This window comes from Taudactylus pleione, unplaced genomic scaffold (genome assembly GCF_031769625.1).
Source record: "Taudactylus pleione unplaced genomic scaffold, aTauple2 ptg000637l, whole genome shotgun sequence".
Taxonomy (NCBI): domain Eukaryota; kingdom Metazoa; phylum Chordata; class Amphibia; order Anura; family Myobatrachidae; genus Taudactylus; species Taudactylus pleione.
The window spans coordinates 3,087,083-3,100,025 of record NW_028285039.1 but is presented as its reverse complement, the minus strand read 5'-3'; the positions used below and the strand labels follow the sequence as shown (position 1 = coordinate 3,100,025).

Genomic DNA, 12,943 nt, shown 5'->3' with positions numbered 1-12,943 from the left:
CGCTCGCAAAAGCTGTGGGTGGTCACCCACAGCTATGCGAGCGGCCTGGAGGTGGAAAATAAAATAAAAAAAACAACCTGATTCAGAGCGAGCACTCGCAAACAGCGAGCGCCGCTGAATCAGGCCCTTTGTCTCCTCCAGACTTCATCAAAGGGGTGCTGCTTCTGTGGGGTATCACCCTTCTTATACCCCATCACTTAGGGACTGATTAATAACAATTAAGGCGTCACTTCCGGTTTCCACCTCCTATTTAAAATACATCAACTAGCTTATATGATCTAAATATGTAGACATATTATTCAATAATAATGGTTAAGTCGATGTTTAAATAGAGGGAGAGAAAAAACAAAAGTCCAAAAGATCCATTTCATCGTTCAATTGTGACATGATATCCGTTTTTTGGAAGTTCACAAGTTCCCTTCTACCGATGTTCAGGGCCAGGTACCTTGACACTAGTTCCACCCATACTAATGGCTGGATCCGACACATCACTTCCGTCAAATTTCATGTATCACAAAAATAAATGTAAATGTAAATATAAATATATATATATATATATATATATCTGGTAAACAGAAAAATCAATTCTTTAGAACATGGAATAAGTAAAAAACTGTATAAAACTGTATAAAAACTTGTCTGACTTTTATTCTAGCTTTGAGGCACAAAGTCATGGGTCTCTGTTGATCTCAAATATCCAGATAAAAGGTTGTTGTCCAAAATTGGAAGTCCTTCCTTCTCAGGTCCACTAAACCTTGATTTCCTAAGTACATATTCTTCATATCTACCGTACCTGGTAATCCCAGGTGGTCTCCCATCCTGGTACTAGCCAAGCCCACCTATGATTAGCTTCCAAGATCAGACAAGATTGGGCAATCATAAAGGGGTAAGACCATAGATATAGATATATCACCGCCCTCATCATCATTTTAGTGGTGCCCAACAGATTGATCAACAAATCTTCATTTATTGTTGGAGGAACATTCTTCAAGAGTATAAGAAAATCTCTATTGAAGGCATAAAAATTGTCTTCACCAGTGGACACATCTTCCAATTATAGGGGCTATATACGACTTCCTATAGACATGTTACTACTTCACCCAGTATTCCTAGAAGGTCACCCATCCCAGTACTTACCAGGCCCAATTGTGTTTAACTTCCAAGATCGGATGAGATTGGGCACTCAAATTGGTATGATCATAGATGTTATTTCACATAATCTACCCTCCCTTTTCGTCAGTCCCCTATTTTTAGTAGAGTGTCTTCATAGAAAGGAGCTATCTCGTAGCTTTCGTTAAATCCACAAAAGGTCAAAGTATTGAGTTAAAAAATCCAATACATTTCCCTTCGAGATAGAAGGTTACTTAGATCTCCTCCTCTTTCTCCTAGAGTGACGTGTTCGATGGCCTTAAAACTAATGTACTCCGGATTGGAATTATGAGACATCGTGAAGTGTCTAGAGACCACATGTCCTTCAACTTTGTTCTTTATATTTCTGATATGTTCTTGTATTTGCAGCTTCATGGTCTTTTCGGTTTGCCGATGTACTTAAGTCTACATATACAGTCAAGAAAGCAAATAATGACGGTGGAGTTACAATTCATATATTCCTTAATTTTAAATTTCTTAGAATTGTTGAAATTGGTAAAAATCTCCTTTTTGGATGCACAAATTTACAAATGTTGCAGTGTCCACACTTGTAGCTACCCGTACACTTTGGTACCACTTCTTTTTTGTACATTCACATTTCTCAGCATACTAGAGGCTAGCAGATCTTTTAAATCCTTAGACTTCTTAAAAACAATCTTTGGTTGAATTGGTAACAGTTCTTTAAGCATAGGATCCAGTGTTTCCTAAGGGCTTTATTTTAATGTCCATTGTTGGTAGTAACAAATGGAACTATCACTCCTCCCTCACCATTTTTCAGCTTATTTTTCAATAACTTAGCACAATCCAATGTCTTAGTTTTATTAGTCGCTTCCAATAGAAGATCATCAGGTATCGCTTCCCCCAAAACCTATCCATATACAGTTGAATTTGTTGTTCACATACTTCCACATTACTATAATTCCTCTTAATCCTTTGAAATTGGGAATATGGAATATTCCTTTTCCACCTTTTAAAATGACAGCTTTTAAAATGAAGATAGCTATTAGTGTCTACGTCTTTAAAATTCTTCGTAAAAACTATCATCTTGTCCCATTAAAACCAAATATAAAAACTCAATGTTATTTGGTTTAAAATTTGAGGTAAACTTTAAATTCATGGTATATTCTGCAATGTGAAGTAAAAACTGTTTAAAAACAGTTTAAAAACATCCTCCGCTCCATCCTATATAATTAAAATATCATCAATGTATCTTTTATCTTTTATACAGTACAATATTTCCTCGGAACCGGTTGTTTTCATAAATATAATCCTTTTTCCAACAACCCAGAAAAAGATTTTCAAAACTTCGTGCCCATTGCAGTCCCACAGGTTTGTTGATAAAATGTGTCTAAAAATGTAAAAAAGTTATGTTCCAATATAAAAAGCATTAATTTACATATAAAATCTTTGTAAACTCTGATAATGGATTCATCTTTTTCCAAAAGGTTTTTGGATGCCTCATTACCTTTAGTATGCTCAATACAAGTATAGAGTGACTATATGACGATAGTAGTCCAACTGTAAAAGTCTTTCCATTTTACTTCTAACAAGCTCTATAATACACTCGTGGTGTCTTGAAGATAAGATTCAAGGCTTTTAACATATTTCTGTAAAAAAATTTCACATATTCAGGATGGTGTGATGTAAGTGACTCTATCCCTGCGACAATAGGTCTTCCTGGTGGTATTTTAATGGACGTATGAATTTTAGGTAGAAAGTAGAAAATGGCGGTAGTGGGGCAGGCTTTCATCAAATACTGAAAGTCTTCTTTCTTCAATATTCCACATTGTAGTACAGAGACTAATATTTCTCTCAATTCCTCCAAGTAGTTTTCTGTAGGATTCTTTTCTAATAATTTGTATGAACTGTCATCACTCAGGAGTCTCTTGGCTTCCTGTATGTAATATAATCTATCCATTATAACCAGCCCCCTCCCTTTATCAGCTTGCTTTATAACAATTTCTATATTCTTCTGTAATCTCTTAAAAGCTTCCTTCTCTTTATTATTCAAATTGCATTTTTTAATGGGGTCCATGTCCCCTTCACACAAGTCTTTCTTCACTATTTCATAGAAGACACTTATATGGTTACCTTTAGATTCTAAAGGGCAGAACGTAGATTTCCCTTTCAAACCTGATTTAGGTGCATCCTCATTATAATTTCTTATCACTGCATCATCCTTTCTTATAAAATGTCTTTTAAGGGTTAGATTCCTTACAAATTTATTAAGGTCAATAAAAACTTCAAATTTATTCAGTATACTTCTGGGTGCAAAATTAAGCCCCTTGCTCAATAGAGATATCTCCGGTTCACTCAGACAATGTTTAGACAGATTAAAAATTCCTTTACTTGTGGGGTCTACTGGAGGTTTTTTCTTTTGTAACTTTATCCTCCCACTGCCCCGTTTTCCTAGTCTTCTCTTTGTCTTCTTTTCATGAGAGACACCACTCTTGTAGTCTCCCTGAACACCGTTTCTTTTTAGACTGTATATATAATTTTGACCTGTTGATAAAAAATCATTATCACTGGTAGAGTCAAGGTGCTGGAGTGCTGAAAATGTATTTCTAATGGTGGGTAAATCTCTTGAGGAATCTTATTCATATTCCCTCCTATGACTATATTTCCTTCTAAGGGGGACTTTCCTCCAATTCTGACACTCCCACGACTCAGTGTGTGGATGCACCTTGGTCTATTTACCAAACCTGCTCCAATTTTTGATTTTATAAATTATATATATTGTAACACAGGTTATAGAAATATAGACTCCTGACAGGCAGGTACTTGGTAAAGCAGTGTCTTTTAATAGCAGCAAACATTGCACCTTAGCATATGTGAGCATAGGCCTGGATACACACAGGTAAATAACAGAAAATAAGCAAAGAAACATAAAAGTAAATTCTCCAGCACTCCTTGTGTTAATGTCTGTGGACCATGCAGGTCCTGGTACCCCAATGCTAACCACCACCGTTGGCTATTGCCTGGCCAATTTTTCCAGCATTAGGAGCAAGGAGCAACAGATATGTGAGAGTTTTAAACCCTTCCTGTGCACCAGTGAATATACCATCTGGGTCTGTGTAACTGGGAAAACCTGGAATTCAGAACGCACAGGTTTCACTCCAGCCTTCCTTGGAGGGAGCTGATTCCACCAGAATGTGGGCAATTCAGGTCTGAGACAATCCCTCTCACCGCAATATATACACACAAATATATACTGTATCTTATAGATATATGTTTATAATATTAGAAAAATAATAATAAAGTACACCCTGCGCAATACCAACAGTGCACAATTCCATATCCTACAAGAATTTCACGTACATCAAATTATGAAATACAGTTGTGACCTCATACACATTTGCTTAAATTGTGTTAAATAGCCCCATTTGGTGTGCCACAGATTTTGCAACTTTGCCGCACCACTCTTCTTTTTCTTAAAACATGCATCTTAGTCCCTTCCCCACCCTTCTTGTTTGTTTTCTATCCTTCTCCCCTTTTACATTGAAAAATGTTTTCAAAAAATATTACTTATGTTAAAAAAAATAATAATATGCATCTTATAACCTCCACCCATGAGCATATCATATACAACTCTTGAAGCTGCCTAGATATACCTTGCTTTTTATTCTGGGAGATTTGGTTTATCTGAGGCAGATAGGAGAGAGCCAGGGACCCAGTTATAGCATCAGTTTGGAGACACTTCTCATTTAGAGACTATGATACTGATTATGACTATTTGCACCTTCTTCTTTCTTTCTTTTTTATTGTTTTTGTTTTCAGTGTATTTTATCAGATTTTTTTTTATTACTGACATTACATGTTGTTCATCACTTGCTTTGTCCTATCATACTCACATTATTCGGGTCATGCCTCTTTAGAGAAGTTCTTTGATCTGAACCCCATGTTATTTACTCATCTGTATTGCCTTTTATTTTTATTTGTGTACAGTCTTGAACTTTGAGTCTTTTAATGTGCCTTATGACTTGTTGATAATCTTTCCTTTGCATTGTACTTTTTGTATATTACTATTAATAAAAGTAAAAAATTGTTTAAAAAAAAACATGCATCTTATCTGCATCGCTAATACACCAAAAGTACAATGCAAAGGTACACTGACTACTGGGGCTGGCAGTACTTCTGTGAGCAACTAAATAAAAAAACTGGGTAAAAAAGGCAAAAAACAAAGTTCTGATACGAGTGGCTGTGCCGTGATTCCCGTCTAATATCATGATGCTTAATCTGCAAATTCACATACACGTTATACCAATTCCTTTGATAAAGAAAAATGCTTTTAATCTAGTGTCCCTGGAATCACTGGGAGTGACTTTGTATGGAGCTACAATGCAAATAAGGTCACACATTTAGGAAAAAGTATGCATCGCTACTCATGGCAGAGCGTCTATGTCCTGCCAAGTGTCTTGCGACATAAGGCGCAAACATGCTAGGTGAATGAAGACACATCTATATCTGGCATTTCACAAATATTTATCAGTCCTAGAAGAATCCTTTAAGAATCCCTGTACCAACTAGGCTTCTCAGAGGATCATTGGAGCTAGGATAGATGCCACAGCGGGCTACCATAGTGTAATAATGTATAATAGCACTTTATTCCTAAAATACAGGTATATAAAATGACTTCTAATAGCATTGCAATAATATTCAAGCTTAGCTGATTGCAGTCCTAATCCAAAGGATGAAGAAAGTCAAATTGAAACAGAGTCCCCTCTTTCAATGGATGCAACCCCAAGTAGCTATTGCCTGTTATCGCCTTTGCCCTGTCATGCCCATAATTGTAACTCTACACATGGAGACTTCCACATACGAAAAAGTGTCAGCCCCCACTTCAAAAGGTGTGGCCATATGGTAGCTATTGTGATCACCAGACAGACAATATATCCCCTCGTTTTGGTAAACACCCATTATGTGTACATAAGCAGGAGGACACTACGTGACCTATCACGCCCATAATTGCACCTGTGCACAGTGGGGGCACCCACATGTGATTGCAAGACAAAATAACAGCGCTACACAAAAAACGAGTTTTTCATAAATTGGGGACATTGTGCTCTGTAACTCTTGTGGGGACCTACTTGTTTGAAACGATAAGCCCTGTTAATAGTAATTGTCTGGCGATTAGTAGACAATGACTTAAGTAACACACAAACAATTAATTTCCACACATATAGAGCTGCGAGGGGCAAAGTCTAAAGGCTAGATTCCCCCATATTTTGTCAAAAAAGGGGTCCCCTCATTTAATGATGTACAGTAAATATAGTTAACAAAATTGAGACGGCACACATTTTCAAAATAATGAAATCACATATGGTTTTCTGAAAAAAAGAAGGCATCATTTGTTTGGCTACTACATAAAAAAAAATATTGATGTTGAACTGTGTGATTACGTATAGACCCCAATGTGGGTTTAGGGTTAGGCTATGGGGGGGGTAAGGGTTAGGATACGGGCGGGGGGGTTAGGTTTAGGCACCACTGGGGAGGTTGGCACTAAGAAGGGAGGGTTAGGTTCAGGCACTAATGGGGAGGGTTAGCATTAGGGTGTGGGAGGGGAGGGTTAGGATACAGGAACAGAGGGTTAAGGTTAGGGGGAGAAGGGGGAAGGGTTAGCATACTTATGGACCCCTGTCAGGATACTGAGTTTTGGGATGCCGCTGTTGGTTTTTTGATAGCTGACATTCCAACTGCCGTGATTTCATACAAAACCCATTTCACAGATGGTATGAGGTTTTTATGCTGGAATGCAGTGTTCTCCAAACATAACGCTTCTCATTTAAACCAAAAAGCTCTATTTTGGACTCATCTATCCACAAAACATTGTTCCAATAGTCTTCTAGCTTGTCTAGGTGATCTTTAGCAAACTGCGATCAGGTAGCAATGTTCTTTTTGGAGAGCAGTGGCTTTCTCCTTGCAAACCTGCTATGCACACGATTGTTGTTCAGTGTCCTCCTGATGGTGCACTCATGAACTAATGTGAGAAAGGTCTTCAGTTGCTTATAGATTACCTTGGGTTCCTTTGTGACTGTCAAGGGCCGCTCTGGAGAACCATGAGGGGTCCGGGACTTACCTGTCTGGGCGCTCTGTCGGGGTCCATCTGGTGGGGGTGCAAGCTGCTGGTGGTTAGTGCGGTGTGCGTGCAGGTCTCTAAGAAGCAGCATTGGGTCTCTGGCATGTTGGAGCTGCTGTGGCTGGGAGTCTGTGAAAACACTGCCAGGTGCTAGGCATCACCATCTTGTATTTGGTCACATGTCAGGAAGGAGTCAATCTAGTCTGAATGATTCACATAGGCTGTGACAGCCAATCCAGCGCCAGCCTTGGGTACTTAAGAGCTTTTCAGGTTTCCAGGGCAATGTCTTACACAGCTAGTCTGTGTGTTAGTTCTCTTTGCTCCTTGTCTCGTTTACCTCCAGTGTCCCAGTTGCAGTGCTCAGTTGATGAATTAATTTGCTGCCAGCTCCAGTTCATAATGCCACTGCCAGTGCTCTGCTCATCTCAGTTCCGGTAATCTGCCACTACTTGTGCTACGTTACAGAGCCTCCTCCACCAGCATTCCCAGTCAGCACCAGTACCAGATTCCCATACCTCAGTGTCTCTGGAATTGCGCTCAGCATACCCGGTGGGGTTTAGTTCCATTTTCCCTGTAATCTCCATCCTCTGCATCATCCAGCAAAGGCAGAGGCATTTATGAACAAGTACACCCTGCATCCAACTTCATTCCAATATCGGGAAACTGCTCACAAAGCCTTACCTGCACATAATCCGGGTCCACTTCCCACTTCGGATTTGACAGTGACCTTGCAAACTATTAGATGCCTTGCTCTTGGTGTGATCTTTGTTGGTCGACCACTCCTGGGGAGGGTAATAATGGTTTGGAATTTTCTCCATTTGTACATAATCTGTCTGACTGTTGTTTGGTGGAGTCCAAACTCTTTAGAGATGGTTTTGTAACCTTTTCCAGCCTGATGAGCATCAACAACTCTTCTTCTGAGGTCCTCAGAAATCTCCTTTGTTCGTGGCATGATACACTTCCACAAATGTGTTGTGAACATCAGACTTTGATAGATCCCTGTTCTTTTAAAAAGACAGGTTGTCCACTCACACCTTATTCTCATCCCATAGATTAAAAATACCTGACTCTGATTTCACCTTCAAACTATCTGCCTAAAGGTTCAAATGATTTTGCCACTCACAGATAAGTGATATTGGATCATTTTCCTAAAAAGAAAAAATTAGTCTCATTTGTTTGATTTATCTAATTTTAGAACTTGTGTGAAATTCTGAGGTAGTTTTAGGCCAAATTTCAGCAGAAATCCAGAAAATTCTGAAGGAAACAAGGAAACAAACTTTCAAGCACCACTGTATTGACCCCTTCCCTTTCTCTCCATGTTGTACAGATCATAGACGTCCTGCTGGGGAAATACTGTAATACAGACGTGCAAGTTAGATAATGTAGAATGGGCTGAGTGAACTGGGTTGCTGACCATACTAGTACATTTACAGCAGTATAGTGAACGTCTACAGTGTTACTTTACTGTATAAATGTTAAGTTAAATGATACTTTAAGTGTAATGGTTATAGAAGACAGTAAAATCTGCACTGGCATAAATTGTTGCTAACATGGCTATTTATTGACTGTTTTAAAAAGAAAAGGGGCACCTAGAGTGTACGGCATTTCTCACTGATCAACTTTCTGTATGAGTGTTTATTCATACAAATAAATGCAGGCACCATACAGATGTGTCCTCATACACGTAGCATCTTCTCGTCATATGATGCAAGATGCACCCCATAAGTAATGAACTGTACTTTTTCCTAAATCTTGCATCACAGTCACATTGTAGCCATATACAAAGCTGATCACAGTGTATCAGTGATGCTAGGTTGCAACCTTTATAGCAATGGAAGTGATTTAATGTATTAGACATTATGACTGTGGACATTTTAACTGTGACTACATTTTGGTTGTCGACCTTATGATTTGTCTATATTTTAAATATCGACATTTTAACTGTGTCTATATTTTTCTTGTCGACATTATGGTTTGTCTACATTTTAACTGTCCACATTTTGACCCTTTTGACATTTCAAACTGTCTATATATTGAATGTGTAAATTATGTACATGTCTAAATTATGCTCCTGTCAACATTTTGATTGTCTAAGTTTTCCCTGTCTAGATGTAATACATGTCAACATTTTGGTTGTCTAAATATTGTAGCTGTCAACATTATGGTGTCTATGGCGTCTACAGTATGTAATAAGCCTTGGAAAGAGATAAAGTGGATGGAGATAAAGTACCAACCAATCAGCTCCTAACTGTCACCGTACAGGCTGTATTTGAATAATGACAGGAGCTGATTGTTTGGTATTTTATCTCCATCCACTTTATGTCTTCCAAGGATTAGTACATAGACCCCTTTGTTTTGAATGTCTGAATTTTGCTTGTCTAATAAACTAACCCATATGATTGATTACTGGTGGTTACAGCTTGCGTCTTAACAAAGTTTTCAAGAACATTTTATAGGGAATATTTCCATCATTCTGCATTTGTTAGCAGGATTTTGCACATTGTTTCAGTGGAATTCTCTGCTCCCTCCTTAACCACACAACAATGAAGAATTTATTGACACCTCCCTGTAGCTCCCAGGGTTTGAGGAAGGGGTAAGTATTAATTTGCTTCACTCTCTGGTGCAGCTCTAAAGTGATAACAATTCTGCATCAGACTTTGCACACACCAAATGTCAGTCACCAGATAAGTATATAGCTCCTAGCTTGTAGTTTTGCATGATCTTGTAGAAAACACAACTGATTGAAATAATCCCAGTGTCTATTTATTGCTATGTGATTATAAACATGCATTTTCTGCCATTGCATTGATATTTTAAAGTAATTACCACAATGTCATGAATAGTGTTTTCAAAATTTGCACTAGAGGAAAAAAAAAGATAATATTGTTGCATAATTAGTTTTTTTCTTATTGTATGTGTTGCTAAAAAAAAATTGGTGTTTTTATATTTGTATATTATATTTATATTGCTTTATCTCATCTTATGGTGTGTATTGCTTTTTCATTGCATAGGTGTAGCATCAAAATGAAAATGCATACATTTAAGTTCATTTAAATGCATCGTACAGAGATATTTCTGCTTTTACTATCATTTCTGTCATTGACTTACATTACAACTGTAAGTCAATATGCACAAAACTACTAGACAAAATTGTTATTCTTTCCATAATACAGATGGAAAAAACTTGGTCGTTTGTCTGAAAACTCAAACATCAACCTTTGCTGCAAATTTAGACAATGATAAACTTTACAAGCAAAAGTCTGCTGATCGGTTTGTAAATGTAAATTGTTTTTTTACTCCCTGTTAGTATCATACTACAAATAATGCAATATTTATAGATGTTTCAAGATGCATTTTCATATTGCATTAACATGTACAGTATTTAGGTAGACTTTTGCTCTATAGTGCAAAAGAGCAAATCTACAGTAGTTATGTCATTTACATTAAATTAATTTTATTAAAAAAGGGAAATGTACTTTAGAAAAAAAGTTGATATTAAAAATTCAGCTCCAAATGTGCTGATGATGATATTATATTTTACCAAACCAAACATATATTTTGTGTATTGTGCTTCTGCGTGGCAGCTTCTATTAAGCCACAATATTTACATTGAAGTCATTTATCATCTGACCTTGGTCACCAAAACTATTGATTTATGTCCTTTGGAACTCAAGAAATTCAACTTTGAAGGTGCAGAATGTAAATGTTAAAGTATCTGACATATATTCAAATAAGTTTTTTCCCTTTCACGTTTGTAAAGAAAATTTGAAGTGTCAAAATTGTATATCTTGTGCTTATTATTAAATGCTAAATACCACAGTGTTTTGAGCTGCCTTGTGGCCATTGTAAAGAAAACAGGTGTTCTGATAGATTATCAAGAGTGAGTCAGATGCCGGGTAGCTCAGAATATTAATGAAGGTGCAAACACAAAAAACTGACTGGCTTTGTTCACATGAAGCTGAAACCTTTATTCTAGACTTCTTTAAGAACAACTGATAGAAAGGTCTTTATTTATCCTCCTTATTTATCATGAGTATATAGCCATGAGTTCTTGCATGAAAAGCAATTAACTGATGTATCATGTTCTCTAACTAATACTGCAAATTAATAAGGCTGTTGATGCCAAACTCATATTTGATTAAAGCGAATCCCTGAATTGGAAGAAAGAAGGAGGTTGAGCAATGCTGCAAAAGGATTTATAAGGTAGAATTGCATCATTGAAATGTTGTTGGTGCATAGCATTGGTTCACATAACTTCAACTGAGCGAATCCACTTAGATTTGATTTGGTGATTGCTACTTAAAGCTATGCTACCACCTACTGTAGCTAAACCCTGGGGACTGCCCTGTGCAGCTGCTTTCCTTATAGCAAGAGGGAGTGTGCCTGAGTGTGAGAGTGGGAAGACCTATTACACGCACATCATCCCTCCTCCACTATTTAAAAGGTGGTGACCTTAATTTGATTTGCCAGCTCTGTGTGCCAGAACCTACTTTAATACCAGCATTTTTGTGTCTAGCTTGTATGCCCCTGATTTATACAGTATATGCTGTTTTCCCCACTGTCCACACTGTGGCACTTTTCAAGCCTACGATAATTTACGATAGTTTTTTTGCACATCATTAGGGGCATTAGCTATCTAATTGTACAAATATCCAGGCATGCATTGGCATCTTATCTGGTATACTTTTTGTCACACATTTACTATGTTTGTCATTATTGCCATTGGCTAAAGTAAGTGTAGAAATACACATGTAAAATCGATATCAACCAATGTGTTTGTTGAAAGATGGCTGATGCAAATAACATTTCTTGATGTACTAATCACTAGACAGTCTATCCACTATCTGTTATTAAAGTCACCTTTCATTGTGAAGTCACAGTATCCAATAGTCATTTGACAGTCAGTTGCAGTAATGTCAGAGTCACTGTTAATGCTAGTGCTTTGCAAAATGTATAATATAACATTTAATCAATGTGTTTAGTAGAGATATGCGCAGACCTACTGTACCTGTTTTGGTTGTATGTTTAGGTTTTGGTTTTGGCAGTTTAAAAGAAGAAAGCACATCTATGGAACATAGTGGCACAGCAGTGGCAGACAGAATGTCAGGTTAATACACTATACGCCCCTATACAATGTTCTCATTAATCAAGAACTAGTAGCCTAAAAGTAAATAATATAATATATTACTAACAAACTTCTCCAAACAGCAAATCACAGGTCTCCGGCCAATAGATATTGATAATTATAGAAAGAAAAATTGATAATTAATAATTAAGTTAATTCATTAATTAAGATAATAACAAAGTTTTCCATCTAACAAATCCCATGCCTCTTGCCAATACAGGTGATTCAAACCAGAGTAACAGCCTGGTAGACAAGATAATATATTAATAACTTAAAAATGAAAGAGACGGTCAATTTAAAAATAAAAAAAGTGTGAGATCCCCACCAATAACTAGTACTGGGCTGATCCATCAGGGGGGGAGGGGCAGGGTAAGGCTATAGCAGGGAGGCACACAGCATGGGGTCCCCCTCCTATAACATTAACTAGCCCAAAATCAGAGCTAGATTAAGGGGGTGGCACAGGGGGCGAGTAACCCTGGGGCTCCCTGTCACAGAGGGTCCCCCTGGAGCTGCTACAACTCAACTCTAGCTGCTGCTGCTCCCCTCCCATGACATGGCCAGTCTGGTGATTGTTACACCTGTACCGCTGTAGT

The 12,943-nt window shown here is 37.5% G+C and overlaps 1 protein-coding gene across 3 annotated transcripts in view; it reads right to left on the bottom strand.

Moving 5' to 3' along the window:
* TENM2 (teneurin transmembrane protein 2) overlaps positions 1-12,943 on the bottom strand; it is a 2,186,131-nt gene that overhangs the window by 1,618,875 nt on the left and 554,313 nt on the right. The window contains exon 3 of one of the 3 annotated variants that reach the window (XM_088454943.1): positions 8,424-8,435. The exons of the other annotated variants lie outside the window; for them this stretch is intronic. Coding sequence (XP_088311069.1) covers positions 8,424-8,435 — 12 coding nt within the window. The remainder of the gene's footprint in view (positions 1-8,423; positions 8,436-12,943) is intronic. 3 annotated transcript variants of the gene reach the window in all.